The following is a 23,284-nucleotide window of genomic DNA, read 5'->3' on the forward strand; positions in this document are numbered from 1 at the left end:
AGTTTCGATGACTGAGAGGGGATCTGATTGAGACATATAAGATTATGAAAGGATTGGGCACTCTGGCAGTAGGAAACATATTTCCACTGATGGGTGAGTGCTGAACCAGAGGACACAGCTTAAAAATACGGGGTAGACCATTTAGGACAGAGCTCAGGAGAAACTTCTTCACCCAGAGAGTGGTGGCTGTGTGGAATGCTCTGCCCCAGAGGGCAGTGGAGGCCCACTCTCTGGATTCATTTAAGAAAGAGTTGGATAGAGCTCTCAAAGATAGTGGAATCAAGGGTTATGGAGATAAGGCAGGAACAGGATCCTGATTAGGAATGATCAGCCATGATTATATTGAATGGCGGTGCAGGCTTTAAAGGCTGAATGGCCTACTCCTGCACCTATTGTCTATTGTCTAAATCAGCTCTATCCCTCTCGAAGTTAGAAGAATGAAATGTGATGTTACTGAAAAAGGCAAGGTTATGGCAGGGCTCTGCAGGTTAAACTTGAGAGGTTGTTTTCCCTGGCTGGAGAATCTAGTGCATGGGACTGATCATTTAGGATTCAGATGAGAGAAACATCTTCACTCAGAAGGATGTGAATTTTTGAAATTCCCTCCCCAAAGAGGGCTGTGAATACTCCATCACTGAAAATGTTTAACACTGGGATCAAGAGATATTTGGTATCTCAGGGGATTAAGGGATACAGGGAACAGATAGGGAAGTGGGACTGAAGCCCAAGACCAGCCATGGTTACATAAAATGGTGGGGCAGGCACAAAGTACAGAGTCTTCTCTTGTTATCGTTTCTCATGTTCTTAAACTCAGTGATTGGCTGCCAACAAACTTTGATCACTGTAAACGAGACAATAAAACGACTGTTTTTCACTGCCACCTTTTAAAATCCTATTTATGAGTGCAATTTTGTTTTCCCACAGAATTATGGAAATTACAGGTCAGAAGGAGAATAATTGATTCTGTCACCTCTGGAGTTAAGAACTCTCCAGCTGCAGCTAAGAACTCTCCAGCTGCAGCTATTTTCTCTAATCCAATTCCCCTGTATATTTCTAATTTTGTTCTTTTCAAATTCTCATGCGGGTCCTTTCTAATTAATGTTCGTGTCTGCCTTAATAACCACTTTAAAGCATAAATAGCTCATTCCACTTCCCTACTGTGATCCTTCATATTATGCCCCTTGCTACTGAATTATTGATCAGCAAAAGCAACCTATTATTTAAGAGTATTAACTCATACTTAAAATTTCCATTAGCTTTATCTAGATGTCTTTTTTTTTCCATGGGGAAGGGCAACAAAAAAAAACATTTTCCCAACCTTTCTTCATACTATCTGTACTTTTCTCTCGAGCCCTACAACCCTTGGATATAGCTACACTTCTCCAATTCTGGCCTCTTCACCATACCTGGTTTTAATAGTTCCACTAATGGTGGTTATGCTTTCAGATAATTAGACCCTAACCTCAGATACCCTGCCTCAACATCTCTGCCTCTTTACCTCATTTTCCTTCCTTTAAAAGGTATTTCTTAGAATCTATCCCATTGATCAAGCTTTTGGTTATCAGTAGCTTTATGTGGTTCAGTATCAAATTTATAACTATCTTGTGAGGTACCTCAAGACATTTTAAGATTTTTAAAAAGTGCAATCCTAATATACATACATTTTTTGATGGGTTTAAATCTCAACTTACAAGTTGGACCTGGTCCAACACCCTGACATTTGACATGAGCCCACATGCAGCAAACGGTATGTAGAAAAACTGGGATGGGCAGAAACTGCTGTGTCATGCATGCTGCGTAAGTGTGAGATTTATAGCTATTGGACATTGTGGTATGACTATTTGCATATCCTCTTTTTTGTTTCAATCACTAGTCCTAGCTTCTGACCATTTGCAGTCCTACCTTCAATCTGCCACATCTTGGACTTTTAGCCTCAATGTTCTAGTTTTCTGCCCATTCCAAACTCATGATAACATCACAGCCCTGTGAACTTATTGCTTTAGTTTTGATCATCTTGTGTTAATTGAGGGAAGGATGAAAGAAGCAGGATGACAGCCCAGGGCATGTGTGTCTGGTGATGGGGTGGGGACTGGAGATTGGACGGCTACTGTTGTATCACAAAGTTTAAAAGGTACAATTCACATCCCACACCAAGGCATCTAACAGCGTCTAGCTCAGCACAGTGGATGAATTAAACTATATGAAGGGCAAAATCTAGTGCAAGGGAAATCCAGTTAACATCTCTGACTGGTCAATCTTTTCATGGCTTTAATTTCCTAATTTATATATTTGCTCAGGGGTTTTTTCCCCCTATGAACTCTAACTATCTTTGGGGAAATGTGCTATCACACATCATGTGGCTAGAAATATAATTTATTTTTCTAATGTGAAAATCCAATCTTTTGGTCAAAAATGGAGATAGAGGTTGCAGGAGGAAGATCAAATTACTTCAAATCACACATGCAAGTTTGCTTGAAACAACCAATAACCAGACAGTGCTCAAGACAGCAATGCAGTTTGTTCTTCAAAATGCCCCAATCATCCGATATCCTTCAGAGAAAGAAAACTGCTGTTCATACCTGGCTTGTCTGCAAATGAAATGTGGTTGACTCTTAACTACTCTCTGAAATGGAATAAGCAAGTCACTTAATTCAAGGGCAAGTAGACACGAGCAACTAATGCTGGCCTTGCCAGTGATTTCCATATCTCACTAAAGAAAGTAGGACAGATAGCACAGGGAAATTGAAATATTGTACCTTTCTCATGTCACAAGATTAGTCCTTTTGTTTCTAAAAGCTGTTCCTTGGCTCAAGAATACTGTCCTTGATTTTTTTCAGAGGGGCAATAAACCAGGCCAAGCTCTGGTCAGACTGACTTGGCAAAGAGATTAATGGGTATTGAGAGCCCTTTTTGTTGATAGGTAAACAGATGAGACTTCAAACTAAAGTGGTCATGCTTTAGAAGTGACCTGTATAAAGAAAAGGGAGTGGTCAGCTCTCTAGCTGAGCTGAGTAGTTTAGTTCAGTCCAGAACCGGTTGGGAGTTCAACAGTGAGCTGTGTGGAAACTCTCTCTTCTGTCCTTCTAACTTCAACCTGTAAGCATCTGCCCCTTTTTTGTACTGTGTTTTATAGGGGGTTTGCTTATTGGGAATGTTGTGTATATTCGGAACAGCATACTTAAGTCTAGTTTGAATTGACTGAGTTCTGTAGGGGTTCCTTATGCTGTTCCTCATGTTTCATTGTGTAATTTTGTGAATAAATGTTTGCCCCTTTTAAACCCGAGAGTCAAGCTCGCTAACTTAATCCTGATAATTTTCACTGTACACTTACTGAAACAAATTGCAAACTAATGGTCTGGGCTGCCTGCTTAAGAATGTTATGAGTGGTCTGGCCTAGTCCATAACACTGAAATATTCTCATCATGTGAGCAAAGCGCTGGATGTCAAAAGTTTGTAGCCTTCTTGATCCACTCAAATCAAGGTCACAGGAAAGAACTGCACTTACTCATGGGAAAATTGTTGCACCCAGGCACATCTAACCTTAACAGAGCATTGGGAGATTCTATTCTAATGGAAGGTCAAATTATATTTATAATGATTGCCTTTTAAAAAGGAACAGTTCACAAAAGCTAAGAGAGAAAAATACTGTATATTACTCAAAAGAAAAAAGATGAGGTGAGTGGGCAGAGGTGGGATTTAAGTGCAAGCTTTGAAAAGGAGAGCAAAATGTTTCAGGGAGGTCACTCCTAAATGAAGTAGCTGCATTAGTAGTGGAGCAAATGGCTGGATTCAAAGAAACAGCGAGTCCAGCAGACCATGCTTTTCAGGAGAAGATTCAGGATAGGGAGAGGCAAAGATACTATTTTTTTAGAAACTTCAGAATTCTTCCCATAACAATGGTGACTGTATTTCCAAAGTACATGATAGATGATTGAGCAATTCAGGGCATCCTGTGACTATACAAGGCTACTGTTGCGATTCCAGCTAATGGTACTACTGGACAAGTCAGACAAGTTAGAATGCAACCTGATTTGATAGAAAATTAAAATATGATCTTTGTTTACTGTGTTAGTCAATCATGGAAACATATTCATTCACACGAGGCTGCGGGTTTTCTTTAACATCATTACAGAGTCATAGGGTTGTATAGCACGGAAACAGACTCTTCAGAACAACTCATCCATGCCGACGAGATATCCTAAATTAATCTAGTCCCACTTGCCAGCATTTGACCCATATCCCTATAAACCCTTCCCATTCATATACCTATCCAATGTAATGGTGCAATTACATTGTAATGTTGTAATTGTACTAGCCTCCACCACTTCATCTGGCAGCTCATTGCATACACACACCACCCTGTGTGAAAACGTTGTCCATTAAGTCCCTTTTTTATCCTACCCCTATCACCTTAAACCTATGCCCTCTAGTTTTGGAATCCCCCACATACTGGGGAAAAGACTTTGTCTATTTAGCCTATCCATGCCCCCTCATGATTTTAGAGATCTCCATTAGGTCACCCGTCAGCCTCAGATGCCCCAAGGAAAATAGCCCCAACCTATTCAGCCTCTCCCTGTAGCTTAAATTGTCCAACACTGGCAATATTCTTGTAAGTCTTCTCTGAAATCTTTTCATACCATCCTTCCGACAGCAGGGAGACCAGAGTTGCACAAAGTATTCCAAAACTGGGCTACCCGATGTCCTGTCACATGACCTCCCAATGTCTATACTCAACGCACTGACCAATAAAGGTAAGCATACATTATTACACAAATTAAATAATAAAGCTAAATGTATAGTATAGAAAAATATCTAGCATAAACAAAGTTGGCAAGTTATTTTCCAATACCAATTTATAGAAATTCAAATTTAGAATGATTACCCTTGGTATGAAATCTTGAAGTTCTACTTAACTGATTCTTCTCAGTTTCTTTCCTGTGAATGATGGGGTGTTTTTGCATTGAAACAAAAAACAAACTGAACTTAAATTTTATCAGCTTCTAACGTCTTGCAGATTTCTTACCAAACTCTCAGTTTGCAAACAATACAAACTAAACTCTGGCTTATAAAGATAACATTCCCTGAACTGCTCTGAAAAACACCAACTTGCTTCTGACCCTAGTCTAGTTGATTCCAAAAATCTCAAAACTTTTTCATTTTTGGGTTTTCTAAGCTAAAAAAATCAAGCTTCCACATTTACACGATTTACCATTAAACTCCACAATATAAACATCTTTGTGTATACTGTTGCCTGCTTTCTGAAATACACTGGATTGGGTCACTGTTCCAGAAGACCACACTGACCTCTTTAAAAAATATCAAACTGCATTTATGCAATACTTTCTTTGTTTCCAGTAGTTTTGAAAAGTTTCTTGGCGACAAATGTTTGGCTGGTCCAGAAATAAATGTAACAAAATGACTGCCTGTTACTCCAGTTTATTGTGTTCTGCTTTGCTCCCGTTTTCATTACAGCTTCCTTTTTTTCCCAAACAAATCGGTAAAGATGGAACAAAAACAGAAATTGCTAGAGAAATGCAGCATTTGTGGAGAGAAAACAGAGTTAACGTTTCAGGTCCAGTGACCCTTCTCCAGAACAGTTTGGTATCTGATTTCCAGCATTCACAGTTCTTTGATTTTTTTTCGCAGGAAAGACGGAACTGGTAATAAAACAATATCAAGCTCACTGATATGAATTGTGCACTGATAAGGTCAATGTCAGCTCTGGCTTATTTAAAAGCACTTATCTCCAATCAGGATGCTGCATACAAGTTGTTACTCCAATGATGGGTCACTAATTAATGGCTGAAATTCCAGTACAATCCCAAAGGAGTGCTGCACCAGAGGTTCTATCTTTTGAGCCTGCATCTGCTCTCAGGTGGAAATAGAGGATAATGTGGCATTATTTTGAAGAGCAGAGGAATTCTGCTCAGTGCCCTGGCTAATATTTATCTTACATAAAAAAGCACATTAAATGTGCAGTCTCATGTAGACAGGGTGGTGAAGGCGGCATTTGATATACTTGCCTTTATTGCTCAATACATCAAGTATAGGAGTTGGGATGTCATGTTGCAACTGTACAGGACATTGGTTAGGCCACATTTGGAATACTACATTCAATTCTGGTCTCCCTGCTACAGGAAAGTTCGTTGTGAAACTTGAAAAGATTTACAAGGATATTGCCAGGGTTGGAGGGTTTGAGCTCTAAGGAGAGGCTGAATAGGGTGGGACCGTTTTCCCTGGAGCATCTGAAGCTGAGGAGTGACCTTATAGAGGTTTATAAAATCATGAGGGGCATGAATAGAGTGAATAGGATTTTGGTTCAAGATGATTGACACATGTTGGGGGAAAGATTTAAAAAGGGACATAAGGGACAACATTTTCCCCACAGAGGATGGTATGTGAATGGAATGAATTGACAGAGGAATTGGTGAAGGCTGGTACAATTACAACATTTAGAAGGCACCTGGATACATAAATTGGAAAGGTTTGGCGGGATATGGGCCAAATGCTGGCAGTTATGACTAGCTTAATTTAGGATATCTGGTCAGTATGGGCGAGTTGGAATCACTATTTTTGGGAGTTTATTGGAAACAAATTGACTGTAAAACTACTTCAGGGCATCTTGAAGTTGTGAAGGAGGTGATGTAAATAAAAGATGACTTACTATTTTTCTTGAATTTAAATACTCTTGTCCTTGTATCTGGAATCAATCACTCCTTCAATATATTAACACGTGTATACATCAGCAAATATCTTTAACTGTAAGTAGCCCACTTAATGCCTTATACTGTCCAATAAACACTAATGGTTCCAAAACGCAGTTTAATTTGCTCTTTAGCAGCAACAGCCGCCTTCTGCAGTCAGTAGAATGTAGTTTAGAAGACATCAGTACTCTCCAGTTTTTCAGTATACAGGTATCATCTATTTCTTGGTCATCTCCTTCAAATACAAATGTATTTTGATGAAAAGTGATGACATCAGGTTTGTTCATGAAGACATGACTTTCCTACTCTAAAACAAACAGGAAGGTTGAAAGAAAAAAATGTGGCAGTGGTGCAAATTTTTACAATGGAATCAAGATTAGTGTTCACCTCCATTCAACTGCCCGCAGATTTCTGCAATTGTTACAAGGCAAATTTTGCTCTATTTTAGGATCTGATCCAGCATGGTGACCATTTCAGGAGGTCAAAACATCAGTGTTGTGATCAGATCAAGAAACAGGTGGCTCTTCAACCAGAATGAAGAACCTTCACTTAGACATCCAGAATCTAAACCAGGATTTATAAAAGGAAGAAAAGTAAATTTAGATGATGCACAGAAAACAAACTAAAGGCGAGGAAAATACAGACAGGATAAACAAAAAGAGGAAAAAAAAAGAGACTGACAGAAGATATTAATTATTAACTTCTAAAGGAATGAGACTCCACATTTGAGAAATTACATTTAGAGGGCTAGAGAGATTATTTGGAAGTATTGATTATTTATTGTTCCATTTAAAAACTCACTCAATCCTAATTACTTGAATCTTAATTTTCTGCTAGCTTTCGTGGAGAACTAAGCCAGTACAACAAGTTTACATCAGTACAGTCAGTTCATTGCTGAATGCTACCAATATGGATTACACCATTGTACTGTACTTTGTGGATGAACAGAAGATTTTTAACAGTAAATTTAGGATTTCTGAGTTAAAGTACCTATCACAGATGCCTGAAGTCACTGGCTGATTTCACCTGAGTGCGTGCTGGTAAGTCACACCTTTGTCTTTATTGCTAAAACCAACCCTGTTTGGTATACTGCATTTGCTGTTAACAATGCTATCTGCTCGACAGCAAGCTAACTAAACACAGGTTAGTAGATTGTTTAGCACAACTTTGTTGAGTCCATTGGAAGGACCCCAAACTTCCAGTTACTGGACATCTTATTTCTGCCGTCCACATACCCTGACCTTCCAGCCTTCAGCCTCCTGCAGCTTTCCAATGAAGCACAGCAAGAGCTCAAGAAACCGCACCTCATCTTGCTATTAGGCATTTTACAATGATCCACACAACACAAGTTCGGATCTGCACCTTTTTTTCCCTAGACAGGGAAAAAAAGACAATATGCGTGACACAAGCAAAGAAACAGCAAAGTGTATTTCATAAGCTGCATTAAGTTTAACAAAAAGTGAGAGAAAAGGGGGAAACATGATCTACAAATGTCATCACAAAGGCTGCAAAAAGAAAATAAGTCAGTCAGCCAGCTCCAAATAGAGGCAAGCAAAGCGAGGAATGAGAGGAGGAGAATTGGCAGAAAGTCAGACAGACAGATAAAATCTGAAGGTTTTGCTTACAGATGACTAAATCCTTCAACTGATTTTATTATATTCTAAATGTTTGCATATTGTGACCATTGCCTCCTTTGCTCAATCATTTAAAGGATTTTTCCTCCCAGTACTGACTCCAGCAAAGGATTTAAATGCACAATGTCAAATTGTCCTCCCTCACTTTTGGATTCTCACAGATCTCGGTGTCCAGTTTGTTTCTGTGTTCTTTTTATGTCTCCTACATCCATATTTTAAAAATTATTTTGCATTTACTACTTTTACATTAAAAAAATGTCACTTCAAAAATACAGTCCTAACAGATTTAAAGCTAGCATCAAAAAGCTTCAACCAATCAAAATGGGGAAAATACTAATTGGAAAACACCAAACTAGAAAACGTCAAGACACAGGTGGATAACGTAAAACTGTACTAAAAGCAGAAGTGGGAGAAATTGTTAAATTTTCAATGCTGCTTCAAGTCAGTTCTGCTGAAAGTTCCAAACCCTAAAGATTCCACCATGACCTTTCGAAGGATGTTTATGTTGCATTTCTGTGATCTCAGCATATTGTAATGTTAGACACTGTCACTACCCCAAGGACAATTAAGCTCCAAGCAGGAAAGCACACACATTTTAGAAAAGTACTTACGATACTCTGAAGCCAAAAGTATTAAACTTTTAAAAACTGCTATGCAGAATTACAGTAACAGGGAACTAACAGAAAGCAACTGAGATATTTGATGTGAGCTTCTGTTCCAAAACTGTTCAGTTGTTATTTTAAGAGTGGAAATTTATTAGTAGTGTTTAAACTCCCAGCGTGTCATGAGCTTTTACTGATGTTTAAAAACATTACTATCAGTGACAAGCCCAAATGTAAAATATTACATCCAGTGTGTTGAAATAGACCAGAGACTATTTATTGTAACACACAGTTTCTATTTTAGTTAATTTGCATGCACTCTCTTTTCCATTGCTTTTTCTATTAACAACAGAGTTAGCCATCTTTTTACCAGACCACGGAGCTGCTCTCTGGGCTCTCTAAAGACAGACAACTGGTGATGGTTTAACCTGGAGGATCACCATACCTCAGGCGGGAAGAGGAGGTTGAGATGGAGAGTAGGAATCTCTTTTGATGTGGGAATTGAACCCACATTAATGGCATCACTCTGCATTACAACCAGACATCCAGCCAACTGACCCCTATCAATAACATATTACTGCAGCAACGACAATGTACCACTAGTGGGGTACACTATATCCTTTGAAACAGTATGCTCCAATATTGACTTTTCTATTGACATTCAAGGTCTTGAATTGAGGACGCATATTCTGTTTCTCACCTTTCCTACTGTCACACATACTTCACGATCATTGGGCCTGGCATTTCTGTCTTGACACGCGACCAAATTGTGTAAGTAGGGTATAAAACTTGTGAGGTAAGGAATTTGGAGGTGAGGGAATGAAGGAGTGAGAGGGTGGGGCTTAAAAATCATCTCCAGAACTGGGCATGTCTCTCAGGAAATGGCAGTGGAACTTCTAACTGTCCCCTTGTTGTAAATCAATGTTCCCAACTCTCTACCATGTCATGAAACCTTAAAACTGCCATCTAACTTCAGGCAAATTAAGGCTCTAATTCCTCTGTGCTAATAAATAAAGGACATTCTCTCATACTGCAAAAGTACATGGCCACACAGATTCAATAAGCCCCTAGGTGATCCACCCTGGTTCAACCAAGTCTAGCTCCCTCCCTTTGATAAAGGCTGTCAAAATCCAGGCCCTGAACTGACCTACAAGACCAACACACCCTACACCTAAATGGCAGCTATCCTCCAACCTGATAACATCTTGATCCTTGGACTTTCCTGTGTATCCTGCCATTTTAGAAGGAAAGATGGAATTTTTAAAAAAGTACAGTAAAGAAAAATACCAGTAATTGACAATTTCAATAATAAAATTGACGTGTAGGGAATTTGATCCTCGAATCAATCTCACACAAGCATGTAATAAAAACTCAGTATGAGTTACTGCAAATGAATATGATCTACTCAGTGTGACGTAACATGCTTATTGTTATTATAGTGTTCAGTGTAGCTCTGTTGTAGTATTTTTGCCAGTGAATCAGAAGGCTCAAGTCCCACTTCTCTTCTTGTCCAATATGTTACAGACTGATATTTCTTTTCAGCCTCCAAACGGCTTCTTCGTCCAAGTTTACTTTCCCATCTAACTTTGCACTGTCAGCAAACTTGGATACATCACACTTGGTAGCCTAATCCACTGCAACAATATTTACATAACACCAATAGAGTGTTAAAATGTCCCAGTGAATATCACAGTGTGTTATGAAGCAAAACTTGATAACAACCCATATGAGGATACGTGAGGACAGATGGCCAAAATCCAAAATAAAGTTTGAGAAGTTAAAGAAGGAAGGATGAGGAAATAGAGGGGGAAAAAAGGTTTAGTGAGGGAATTTCAGAGCTTAGGATAGAAGCAATTTGGAATGTGACCAAGAGATGAAGCAATGAAAAGCAGGCATGCAGAAGAGACGATTAGACAAAGAAATCTTGGATGGTTAATGGGGTAAAGGAGATTATAGAGGGGGCTTGAAAATTATGGATGAGCAATTCAAAATCAAGTCATTGCTTAAAGCCAATGTAGATCATTATGCATTAGGATGATGAGTGAAAGGGACTTGATTCATGCAAGGACATGAGAGCAGAGAGTTTTGGACAACTTCTCGTTCACAGAGAGTACACATTGGGAAGACAGTCATGTGTTGTTGGAATAGTTATCAGGTAAAGAAGGAGTGGGATGAGAGTTTGAACAGATAAGCTGAGAGAGGGTGGAATCAAGATCATTATGGAGGGAGAAACAGGTAACTTTTGTGAAGGTTTAGAGGGGTGATTGGGAGCAAATATGGCAAAAGATGGTGAACATTCTGGTTTTAGTTGTTGTAAGGAATCTATACAGGAGAACAGAAAGCATTGCATTTAGATTTCCTGATAGTTATTTGATGGACATCTCTACTCATCTAATACTGGATGCTGGATAAGCAGTTTGATAATGTACAACAATGACACAGTTCAGAAAAGTGATGAAATAGAAGATCTAAATGCCCTGAGGAAATGTGAATCTGTGTCTTCTATTGCTGAAGGGCAGCATGTAGATGAGCAATAGGAAAGGATCAAGGTTAGGTCCTTGCCGAACAATGGGAGTCATGGTAAAGGAGTGTGAAGAGAAGGCATTGCTGCTAGATTGAAGAAGTTGGCACAGTTCTCCTTGGAGAGAAGGTGGCTGAGAGGAGATTTGATAAGAAGTTTTCAAAATTACAAGCAGGCTGTATAGAGTCTGTACTTGGCAAATGCGATACAATGTAGACAAATACGAGGTTATCTACTCTGGTCGCAAAAACAGGAAGGCAGCTTATTATCTGAATGGTGGCAGTTTAGGAAAAGGTGAGGTATAATGAGATCTGGGTGTCATGGTGGAACAGTCGCTGCAGGTTGGTATGTAGGTGCAGCAGGCAGTGAGGAACGCTAATGGCATGCTGGCCTTCATAGCGAGAGGATTTGAATATCGGAGGAAGGATGTCTTGCTGCAGTTATACAGGGCCTTGGTAAGGCCACACCTTGAGTACTGTGTGCAGTTTTGGTCTCCTAGTCTGAGGAAGGGCATTCTTGCTACTGAGAGAGACCAGACTGATTCCCATAATGGCAGAAGTGACATGTGAGCAAAGACTGGATCGATTGGGCTTGTACTCACTGGAATTTAGAAGATTGAGGGAGAGATCTCATTGAAACTTATAAAACTTACTAGTGGAACTGGACAGGGTAGATGTAGGAAGAATGTTCCCGATGTTGGATAAGTCCAGAAGTAGGGATCACACTCTAAGAATAAGGGGCTGGGATGAGAAAGAATTTCTTTGCTCAGAGTGTTGTGAACCTGTGGAATACTCTCCCACAGAAAGCCATTGGGGCCAGTTCATGAGATATATCCGAGAGAGAGCTGGACATGGCCCTTGCAGCTACAGGGATTAAGGGGTACGGGGAGAAAGTGTGAATGGAGTCCTGAGAATGCATGATTAGCCATGATCATATTTGAATGGTGTTGCAAACTCGAAGGGCCAAATGGCGTACTCCTGTAGCTATTTTCTATGTATCCATATTTCTACATGGAGAAGCTGCTCCCACTCATAACAAGGAAAAGAACAATAGCACATAGATTTAAAAAGTGATGTGCTGTGTAAGCAAGGGAGATGTGATTTCATGTACACATTTCTGTACTGTGGCAGGAGAGGAAAATGAATTGAAAGATTGAAACATGCAAATTAATAATCTAGATTTTAAATATCTACTGGTATGCACGGATCCCTGTAGAATTAAATGACTTTCTCAGTCATCCTCAAAATGATCTGCTTTTTTTTTGTCCATTCACCGATCCTCATTATATTACCACCAAATCAAATGAGCCCAATTATATATAACCGCTCGTCACTGCCTTCCAAAACCTCGAAACATAACAACTGATTTGCTTTCATCTAGTAGGTCAGTTACTCCCTCAAAAAGTTCCAATAGCTCTCAAACGCAATTGCATCTCTTAAAATGGTGTTGACGCTTCCTAAGTATATTAAGAATTCCCAAATACCCTGTTAGCACTTCCTTAAAATAGATTCTAGTTATCCCCAATGGCTGATGTCGGATTAATTTAACTCCCCCAGTGGATTGGCCAATATTTATCCTTTTATTGTCATCACCAATTGGTGATTGGTTGCAAAGCATTTAAGGATATTACAAAAGACAAGAGTTGTTTTGTAAAATCACTCTCCTTCGCACTGTCAAGGTAGATCTACTGGTATACATTTAAAATGTCTACTCCAGAAAGTTGCATTCCTTTATTTCCAACTGCCTGTGAATGATGGATTTAATTTTTCTGCCTTTGATGGCTGCACCTTTAGCTGACTCAACTAAAGCTCTGTATTACCCTCTTCTCACCTTTCTACTGATTTACATTGAATGCTCCTTTACAAAAGACCTACTACTTTGAACAATGTTTTGCATATCCAACTTAATTCCCCTTATATGGCTTGGTGTCATACTTTGTTTTATACTGCTTCTGTCAAACACATTAGGAAGTTTCATAAACTTTATTTGATGCAACTTTCACTAACAACTTAAGTGAACAACTCCAGATCTTCTGCAAGATTTTTTCCTGCAGGCCCTCACTCCACCTGGAATATAAATTTCATTCATGATTCATTCATTTTCATCATTGTCACTACACAACTGCATTCTGATTTCCAACAGTTAGACTCACTTAGAAAGACTGCAATTATTGGCAACGATACTAGATAGCTTCTACTGTTGGTGAAACCTTATTCCACTGTGAGACGTCATAGAGTCATACAGATGTACAGCATGGAAACAGACCCTTCGGTCCAACCAGTCCATGCTGACCAGATATCCCAACCCAATCTAGTCCCACCTGCCAGCACCTGGCCCATATCCCTCCAAAACCTTCCTATTCATACACCCATCCAAATGCCTCTTAAATGTTGCAACTGTACCAGCCTCCACCACTTCCTCTGGCAGCTCATTCCATACACGTACCACCCTCTGTGTGAAAAAGTGCCCCTTAGGTCTCTTTTATATCTTTCCCCTCTCACCCCAAACCTATGCCCTCTAGTTCTGGACTCCCTAATCCCAGGGAAAAGACTTTGTCTATTTATCCTGTCCATGACCCTCATAATTTTGTAAACCTCTACAAGGTCACCCCTCAGCCTCCGACGCTCCAGGGAAAACAGCCACAGCCTGTTCAGCCTCTCCCTGTAGCTCAAATCCTCCGACCCTGGCAATATCCTTGTAAATCTTTTCTGAACCCTTCGTGGAAGGGGAGAAAAATTATGGTTTTTGTTCCACGTCAAAGCATTATAGGTTGTTAAAGATTTGGACAATAATGTAAGTCACTTTTCATCACTGCATTTACTGAAGTCATTATCAACCAACCTATAATGTCTTAGTCCTTTAGGATCTCATTTGTGAACTCGAAAAGGCTCATCACCACAAACAATGTCTTACACTATGAAATGTTACGAAGTTCTGTGCTTTGTCAAGCTGTAACTTGTCAATGTTCTCACTTTATGAGCTCCAAGAGAAAAGTAAGATCTTCATTCCATTTGGTGATCTCCCCTCCACTGCCTCCAAGCTCGCAGTCTCTCAAGACCACACAACTCATTTTTACTTCATTCCCAAAATCCACAAACAGGACTGCCTGGGCAGACCCATTGTTTCTGCTTGTTCTTGCCCCATAGAACTCATCTCTTCCCAATCAACTCGGTTTTTTTTCTCCCTTTGTCCAATCCTTTCCCGCTGACAACTGCAGCTCCTCTGACACTTTATGCTTCAGAATTTCTGCTTCAGGGGCATGAGCCGCCTCCTCTTTATCATGGAGGTGCAATCCCTTTACCCGTCCATCCCCCCGTCAGGATGATCTCAGGGCCCTCTGCTTCTTCCTGGAAGGCCTGAACCCATCCAGTACTACTCTCCTCTCCCGGCTGAGCTCATTTTCACCCTGAACACCAACTCTTAATTCCTCTCACTTTTTTCAGATCAGAGGGGTGGCCTGGGTATCCACACAGGTCCTAGTTATACCTGTCTCCTTGTGGTGTACGTAGTATATTCCTTCTTCCAGCCTTATTCTCGCTCCCACCCATAACTCTTTCTTTGGTACATCGATGACATCATCAGTGCTGCATCCCCCCTCTCACCTAGATTTAATTAATTTTGCTTCCAATTTCCACCCAGCTCTCACCTTCACCTGGTCCATCTTGGGCTTCTCTCCTCCCTTCCTCGACATCTCTCCTTCCATTTCTGGGGAAGTGGCCACCAATATCCACTACAAATGCACCAACTCCCACAGTTACCTTGACTATACATCCTTACACCCTGCTTCCTGTAAAGATTCTATTCCATTCTCCCAGATTTGGAGATACCGTTGTTGGACTGGGGTGTACAAAGTTAAAAATCACACAACACCAGATCACACCACAAAATTCTGTATATTCTGTATTCTTTGCAATAAATTGTGTCTCACAATTGTGCACTCCATAACCACCTGATGAAGGAGCGGCGCTCCAAAAGCTAGTGCTTCCAATTAAACCTGGTTGGACTATAATCTGGTGTTGTGTGATTTGTAACTTTATTCTACCGGATCTCTATCACATTTGTTCTGATGATGTTCGATAAAAGAGGCATCCACAGCTTCTTCCTAAACTGAGGATTTCCCAGCGCTGTGGTTGACAGGGCCCTCAGCTAAGTCTCCCACACTTGCCCTTCATCACCCCCTCTCTTCCCTCCCATGACAATGATAGGGTTTCCTTTGACCTTATCTACCATCCCACCGGTTTCCACACTCAGAGGATCAACAACTGCCACTTCTTCCACCTCCATGAGATGCCACCACTAGACACACATTCCCCTCCCCTCCCTTGTCAGCCTTCTGCAGAGACTGTTCCTCCAGGAATACTCCCAACATCCCTCCACAGCCCCATTGCAACTTCCCCTGTAATACCTCCCTGTTTACTTCCTCCCTCCTCAGTATCCAAGGGCCCAAACACTTGGTGAAGCAGTGCTTTACCTGCACTTCACTCAATCCAGTCTACGCATTCGCTGCTCACAATGTGGTCTCCTCTACTTTGTGGAAACCAAGTGTAGACTGCGGGGGCTTCATGGAACACCTACATTCTGCCGCAAAAAGAGACCCTGAGCTTACAGATTCCTGAAACTTCAATACACCACCCTGTAGCCTGGGCAACATCTCTGTCTCAGGCTTGCTGCAGTGCTCCAGTGAAGCTCAACGCAAGCTGGAAGAACAGCACCTCATTTTCCGCTTGAAAACCCTGCAGCCTTCTGGACTCAATATCGAGTTCAACAATTTTAAGGTATGAGGCACCTACTTCCATGTTCTTCTCCCAACCCCCCCCACACACCAGACCTTACTATCACTCACTACACATTGTCAGCCACTAATAGACCCCACTGGCAGCCATTCAATGTTGACTGACCTTTTACCACCTCTCTGTCTGTTCGACTGTAATTCTCTCATTTTGGGCTCTTTCTCCACCTGTCATTTACTCTCCCCTCCCCTCCCCACCTCAACTTCTGTATAAAAACTATCCTTTATTATTGTGTGTGGTGCTGGAATAGCACAGCAGGTCAGGCAGCATCCAAGGAGCAAGAGAATCGTCATTTCAAGCATAAGCCCTTCATCAGGAATGAGACTTGTGGGCTGGGGGGCCTGAAAGATAAATGGGGGGGGCGGGGGGCAACCCTTACCACCTCACACCTGGAGGAAGAATGCCTCATATTCTGTCTTGCGATCCTGTAACCACATGGGATAAATGTAGATTTTGTCAATTTCCTTATTTCCCCTCTCCCCACATTATCTCAGTCCCAGGCCTCCAACTCAGCACCATCCTCCTGACCTGTCCATCACCCTTCCCATTTATCTGCTCCACCCTCCTCTCTGACCAATCACCTTCTTCCTCACCTTCATCTACCAGTCGCTTTCTCAGCTACCTTCCCCCCTCAACCCCAGCCCCCTTCCCATTTACCTCTCAGCTCACCCCACCCCAGCCCACAAGCCTCATTCCTGATGAAGGGCTTATGCCCGGAATGTCGATTGTCCTGCTTCTCGGATGCTGCCCGACTTGCTGTGCTTTTCCAGCACCACACTCTGATCTCCAGCTTCTGCAGTCCTCATTTTCTCCCATCCTTTATCATGGCCAGTATGTGCTTTTACCTCATAAGGAAGCACAAACTGTTTTAAAAACAAAGACCCATTTACTTAGCACTAATAACATAGAAACTCTACAATTCAATGACAAGAAATAGATTCATGTCAAGAAGATATTCAGAAGAAGACTGTTAGCTTGATCATGGATGCACTTTAAAGAGAGTCTTAAAACAAAAGATTAGTGGAATAGTTGAAGTATAGGGGTCGACGTAGTTACGTGCACAGCCACCAATGAGGGAAACAAGAGGGAAGGAATGACAAGTGGGGGGTGGCACAGATAGTTATTATAATCATTTTAAATCAGGGTACTGGAGGGCAAGGATAAAACGCAGATCAGGAAGGACAAGCCTGATGGACGTAATCAACACAAGGGTAGCTGAGGTTTTGGATAAGGTGACATTTAAGGAAGGTGGAGGATGGGAGGCCATCCACAGACGTATTGAAATGGACTATTTTGGAGGAATCTAAAGCATGGATGAATTTGGCTGAGATACAGGCAGCAGTGGGTGAACTGACTGTTGTGGAGGTCTTTGTAATGGAGAGGAATGTAGAATTGCAAGCTCATTGCTGTAAGATAACATACCAAGGTGATGAACAATTGTTTTCAGTACTGAAACCAGAGGGGTCTGGTTGCGTGTCCGTGTTCATGTGACAGACACAGAGAGGGGCAAGGATGAAAAGAGGGAGAGAGTGGTGGAGACAGACAGACAATATGGATTAATCGTGGCTCAGTTAGTGGCACTCTTGCCTTAATCAGAAGGTCAAAGGTTCAAGTTCCACTCCAGGGACTTGAGAACCTAAATTTATGTCAAAACTCCAGAACTGATTCAGAGACATGCCCCTCTTTGGAATGAGACGCTAGCTTCACAGGAGCACATTAAACACCCAGTGACACCATTTCTAAGAAAAGAGAGCAAGTTCTTCACAGGGTCCTGGCCAATAATCATCCATTGACTATAATAACTAAAACAGAACTGCCACATTATAACAGCGACTGCACTTCCAATGAACTTCGCTGATTGCGAAGTGCTTTGGACCATTCTGTGGTTATGAAAGAATTTTTATGAATGCATGCTTGCTTTTTTGCTGGATGAGAAGCTAAACTGAAATTCCTTTTGCCTTTTTAGGAAATAAAGATGTATTTGCAGCGCAAGGTCTGATACTGCCGCCAAACATGTTTAATACTCTGCAACAGTGCTCCTTTTAAAAGCAGCATTCAGGCAACTCTAATTTCCCATTTCTCCAGTTAAGGGACAAAGGACAACCCTGGCACCTCCACTTTCCTTCACCCTCAAATTCCAGGAAGTAACAGTGGCCAAGAAGTACATCACTCAAAATCCCACCTGCCTTTCACTCACAGGACAATCAACCTACTCACATCATCTAAACGTTTTTAATTCTTTAAATCAAACTTGCTGTGAAATTAATTTCGAAAACAAAATCAATAAAAGCCTTTCAGGGGTCACAGGAAGTGGTTGACTGGGTTTTGGATACAGCCAATTGCAGAGATGTTGTTTCAACTGTATACTTAAACAAAAACATGAATCATAAATACAAACAACTGTGGATGTTGGAGATCTAAAAGCTGCCGGAAAAACTCAGCAATTTGGGCGGAATCTGTGGAGAGAGATCAGAGTTAATGTTTTGAGTCCAGTGACCCTTCTTCTGAAGTTGACTTGAAATATTAACACACAGACAGACTCCTACAGAATCATACACTCATGCAGACCCTCTCTCATGCACAAGCTCTCTCTCATATGCTCACACATACACTTCCACATTCTCACCCGCATAAACACCCTCTTACAGACTTATACCTCTTTACTCTCACATATACACACACTCTCTCACAGGACACTCATACTCCACCCCTACACACACACACACACACACACAGCACACACACACACGTTTGTGGGGTGAACTTGTACTTGCAGAATTACATTTTATTTTGCTCAAGAACTGCATGAATCCACGTAAGATTCTGTCAATCCCTCTTTCAGAAGTAGAATTAGTCTGAACATTGGGGCACAGACAGTCTCACACAGGGCACCTCACACCTTCAGTGCACCATCTGGGCCAACATGGCCCCTATTGTCAAAGTTCATTTGAGAATGTAACTTTAAAAAAGTTCTGGCACTTACATATGAAAGAACTAAAACCAACAGACCCATTCTAAAAGATGAGAGACTTAAACAATCCAGGTCTTTTTCAATGTATAATTTCAGTTACACCACACTGTAAACTTTTGCTATAAATTCTGTGCCTTACGATCTTATACTCCACAGCCACCTGATGAAGGAGCAGCGCTTCAAAAGCTAGTGCTTCCAAATAAACCTGTTGGACTACAACCTGGTGTTGTGTGAATTTTAACTTTCTCCACCCAATCCAACACCAGCACCTCCAAATCATGAAAGATTAATGGTTTTCTCATCACAGATACTGCCAGAACTACTGAGTTTCTTCAGCAACTTCTGTTTTTGTTTGAAGAACATGAGACATTGTTTGTAGAATTTCAGACACATGAACATACTTGTAGGTTTAAAAAAAACCTGAAAGAACTGCAAATGCTGAAAATCAGAGACAAGAATAGAAATTGCTGCAAAAGCTCAGCAGATCTGGCAGCATCTGTGGAGAGAAATCAGACTTTATATGCAGAAGGTAGGGTGGGGGGTGGCGGGGTGTGGGTAAGGAGTAAACGATAGGTGGGGAATAGACGCCAGAGAGAGAAAAGCAAATGGACACACAAAGGAGTGGATAACAATTTGGCTAGGAAGGTGAATAGCTATTAATTCAGACTGTTAATGGCTAACAATGGGTGGTGTGCAATAGCAGACTATTTGCTTGAGTGTGGGGATTGGGATAAGGATATTAGAGAGATCAAGCCTTAAAGTTATTGAACTCGATTTGGAGTCCAGAAGGCTGCAGGGTCTCCAGGCAGAAAATGAGATGCAGTTCTTCCAGCTTACACTGAGCTTCAGAAGCACTGCAATAAGCCAGAGATTGAGATGTAGGTCCTTGTAGGTTTGTCTCACGTCAATGGCGTGTGCTGCCAATTGCTGTGTTGAGGTGTTGAATAACAATTTTGTGCGGCTAAGTAGTTGTTAATCACAAGACCTTGAAGGAAGAATTTTGCTTCATTATGTTTCTGGACTGCCAGCTTCACCATGATTAACTGCTTTAACATGGAATTAAGATTTACAAGGATGCTACCAAGGTTGGAAGGTTGGAGTTAGAAGGAGAGGTTAGCTAGGTAGGCTGGGACTTTTTTTCCTGGAGCGTAGGAGGCTATAGAAATTTATAAAATCATAAGAGGCATGGATAGGATGAATAGCCAAGGTCTTTCCCCTGTGTGGGGAGTCCAAACCAAGAGGGCACAGGTTTAAGGTGAGGGGGGAAAAGATTAAAAACGGACCTAAGGAACAACTTTATCGCACAGAGGGTGGTGAGTGTACAGAATGAGTTGCCAGAGGAAGTGCTGGAGGCAAATACCATTACGACATTTAAAAGGCATCTGGTTGAGTATATGAATAGGAAGGGTTTAGATGGATATGGGCCAAGTGCTGGCAAATGGGACTAGACTAGATTAAGACTGTTTCCATGCTGTAAGACTATATGGACTTCTATTTATGGAGTACCTTTTACAATTCTGGGCACCACAAAGGGATTTCAAGTCAATAGGTATTTTCAAAACATCATCATGATTATAAGAAATGAGGCATCCAACTTTCACACAGCCATCTCCAGCAAATAGCAATGGCTAAGTAGTCTCAATGTTGATTGAGGGGCGATTCTTGGTCTCGATGCCAATAAGGAAAGAAGTCCCCTGCTCTGCTTTGAAATACCACTGTGAAATCTTCTACATCAGTTTGAGAAAGCAGACAAATGACTATTTCATTCCAAAAATTACCTCATTCCCCCTACTCAAAAATGGCGCAATCCAAGGACAGCACTGCCCTTTGCACAAACATCAATTTACAGCATCTCCTGCATTCCTCAAAACCCAGCCTCCAAGGGCAAGGAATGGATCAACCCATGTGAGGGGGAATTACACAGTGTTTTTAGTAACTCTGAACACAGGATAGAACTGGGAAGAGGATAGAAGGAAAAACTTTTGTCTACATATGCTTTGCTGTAAATATACTTAAAAGCAACAAAATGAGAAGCAACAAAAGCAACTAGAACCAAAGTAACAGAACAAGAGTAAAATCAGAGAGAAAAATACTGCTATTGAAAGATGACAGGTAAGAGAGAAATATACAACAGGAAATAAACAGATAATACTGAACTGATCAAAGGGAAAAAAATTAAATATGGCCATCAAGGTAGATAGCTAACACTACAAACCATCAAACACGGGAGCAATTTAAAAAAACAAATGGAAAGGAGGTTGGACAGAAAAGGAGGGGAAAAAACAGAGAGAGAGAGAGAGAGAGAGAGGGGTTGGAAATCAATTGTTGAGAACATTATATTCAGAGAGAAAAGGGAGGGAGGGAGAGAGAAAGGAAAAGGGGGAAGGTAGAGAGAGGAGAAAAAGAAAAAAGAGAGTACATAAGCAAAGGAAAACCAAACAAAGGAAAAGAAACCTGAGACAGCAGCTTGCCAGTCCAATAAACCTTCGTTTAGAGACTCCAATAAGCTTATCAGCAAAGGCAGTGGTGTCCTCTTACACTGTAACAACACTGCAGATTCTTTGGTTTGCTGTGTTAGATATTCATTGTCTGTATCCCCAGCTGGTTTCAAAACTCTCAAAGGTGCATCTACTCCACAGGAATGCAGTCGACTGCAGGCGTGTCGTTCTCCTGCCGTTGGCTGTGTCTTGACTATAAACAACTCGCCTCACAGGAAACTGGTGGATCGTAGACCCAAAAAAAATTACAAGCCTGCCATTGAATTTAAGGTTCCTGTTGGGGAATGTTAATCTCTGTGAGCCAGTCCCTCAGGTCTTACATCAGACAATCAGGCCTCTGGGGGTCCGTAATCAAAGGAAGGTTGTGGGGGTGGGGGTCTGTAGAGGAAGGAGATTTCCTTCAGGAGAGAAAATAGTACTAAAACCATTTTTAAACAAACTGATGCCTCTCCATCAACATTCCAAAGACCAATGACAAAGAACATACAGTTGCAATAGGTTAATTACTTACTGATAATTTCACAGAGCGCACTTAAACTGCACATGATCTCATTCTACAGAGCTTAGTTCCCCTCACAAACTCTTACAAACATATCACAGTGGATTTTTTTTAATGACAGAATTACTATGAACCAGGACACTAGTGAAATTTGACAATAAGTGCCCATTAAGTTTAAACTCTCAGTGGAAGGAACGACAGCCCTGGAGTTGCATAAAAGATTTTTTGCACCATTCCCTCACATGTACACTGCATAGACAAAGCTATGCATTTGCTGGCAACTGGGATTCTGCTTCTCAGATTATGTCTCAACAAAATTTAAGTGGTTGCAGAATGGAAAAATAGAATTCTGAGCTCAGTCTCTTGACTCAGTCCATCATCCTCCCATTGAGAGGAGAAAATCTGATCCAGTTTCTCTAAAGCTTTCAGACTGGAGACTGGCACTTGGCCAAGAGGTCTGTGAATGCTGCCTGTGAACATAGAACTTCTGTTCTGGTAAAACAGTGCAAATCACTAGGGACCAGTCACAAGCCCTGCTGCAGCTCTAATTCGTTGTCAAGGCTACAGAGAATAGCAATTTCTTTCCAATCGGCTATTGATGTTGTCATACTGAGGTGCAAGAGTCAGAGATCTACAACACAGGAAACGGTCCTTTGGCCCAACAGGCCCATACCAATGAAAAAACAAACACCTAACTGTTCTAATCCCATTTTCTAACACTTCCCATAGTTTCCATTCTGAAGATGGGTCACTGGATCCGAAACATTAACTCTGATTTCTCTCCACAGATACTGCCAGACCTGCTGTGTTTTCCCAGAGATTTCTACTGCAAAAAATACGGAGGTATGGCATTGAGGGTGAGTTGGAGGTTTGGATTAGGAATTGGCTGGCTGGAAGAAGACAGAGGGTAGTAGTTGATGGTAAAGGTTCATCGTGGAGTGCAGTTACTAGCGGTGTTCCGCAAGGATCTGTTTTGGGACCACTGCTGTTTGTCATTTTTATAAATGACCTGGAGGAGGGGTTAGAAGGTTGGGTGAGCAAGTTTGCGGACGATACGAAAGTCGG

The 23,284-nt window shown here is 41.2% G+C and overlaps 1 protein-coding gene and 1 long non-coding RNA gene across 3 annotated transcripts in view; one reads left to right on the plus strand and one right to left on the minus strand.

The window, feature by feature from the left end:
• Positions 1-18,557, plus strand: part of LOC122554203 — a 36,920-nt gene extending 18,363 nt beyond the window's left edge. The window contains exons 2-3 of the long non-coding RNA XR_006312927.1: positions 7,542-7,744; positions 18,218-18,557. This is a non-coding gene — a long non-coding RNA (uncharacterized LOC122554203). The remainder of the gene's footprint in view (positions 1-7,541; positions 7,745-18,217) is intronic.
• alg14 (ALG14 UDP-N-acetylglucosaminyltransferase subunit) overlaps positions 1-23,284 on the minus strand; it is a 105,886-nt gene that overhangs the window by 17,820 nt on the left and 64,782 nt on the right. Inside the window, exon 4 of one of the 2 annotated variants that reach the window (XM_043698854.1) lies at positions 6,517-7,268. The exons of the other annotated variant lie outside the window; for it this stretch is intronic. Coding sequence (XP_043554789.1) covers positions 7,254-7,268 — 15 coding nt within the window. The 3' untranslated portion in view covers positions 6,517-7,253. Of the gene's footprint in view, positions 1-6,516; positions 7,269-23,284 lie in introns of those variants that run through there. 2 annotated transcript variants of the gene reach the window in all.

Source organism: Chiloscyllium plagiosum, chromosome 11, assembly GCF_004010195.1.
Source record: "Chiloscyllium plagiosum isolate BGI_BamShark_2017 chromosome 11, ASM401019v2, whole genome shotgun sequence".
Taxonomy (NCBI): Eukaryota; Metazoa; Chordata; class Chondrichthyes; order Orectolobiformes; family Hemiscylliidae; genus Chiloscyllium; species Chiloscyllium plagiosum.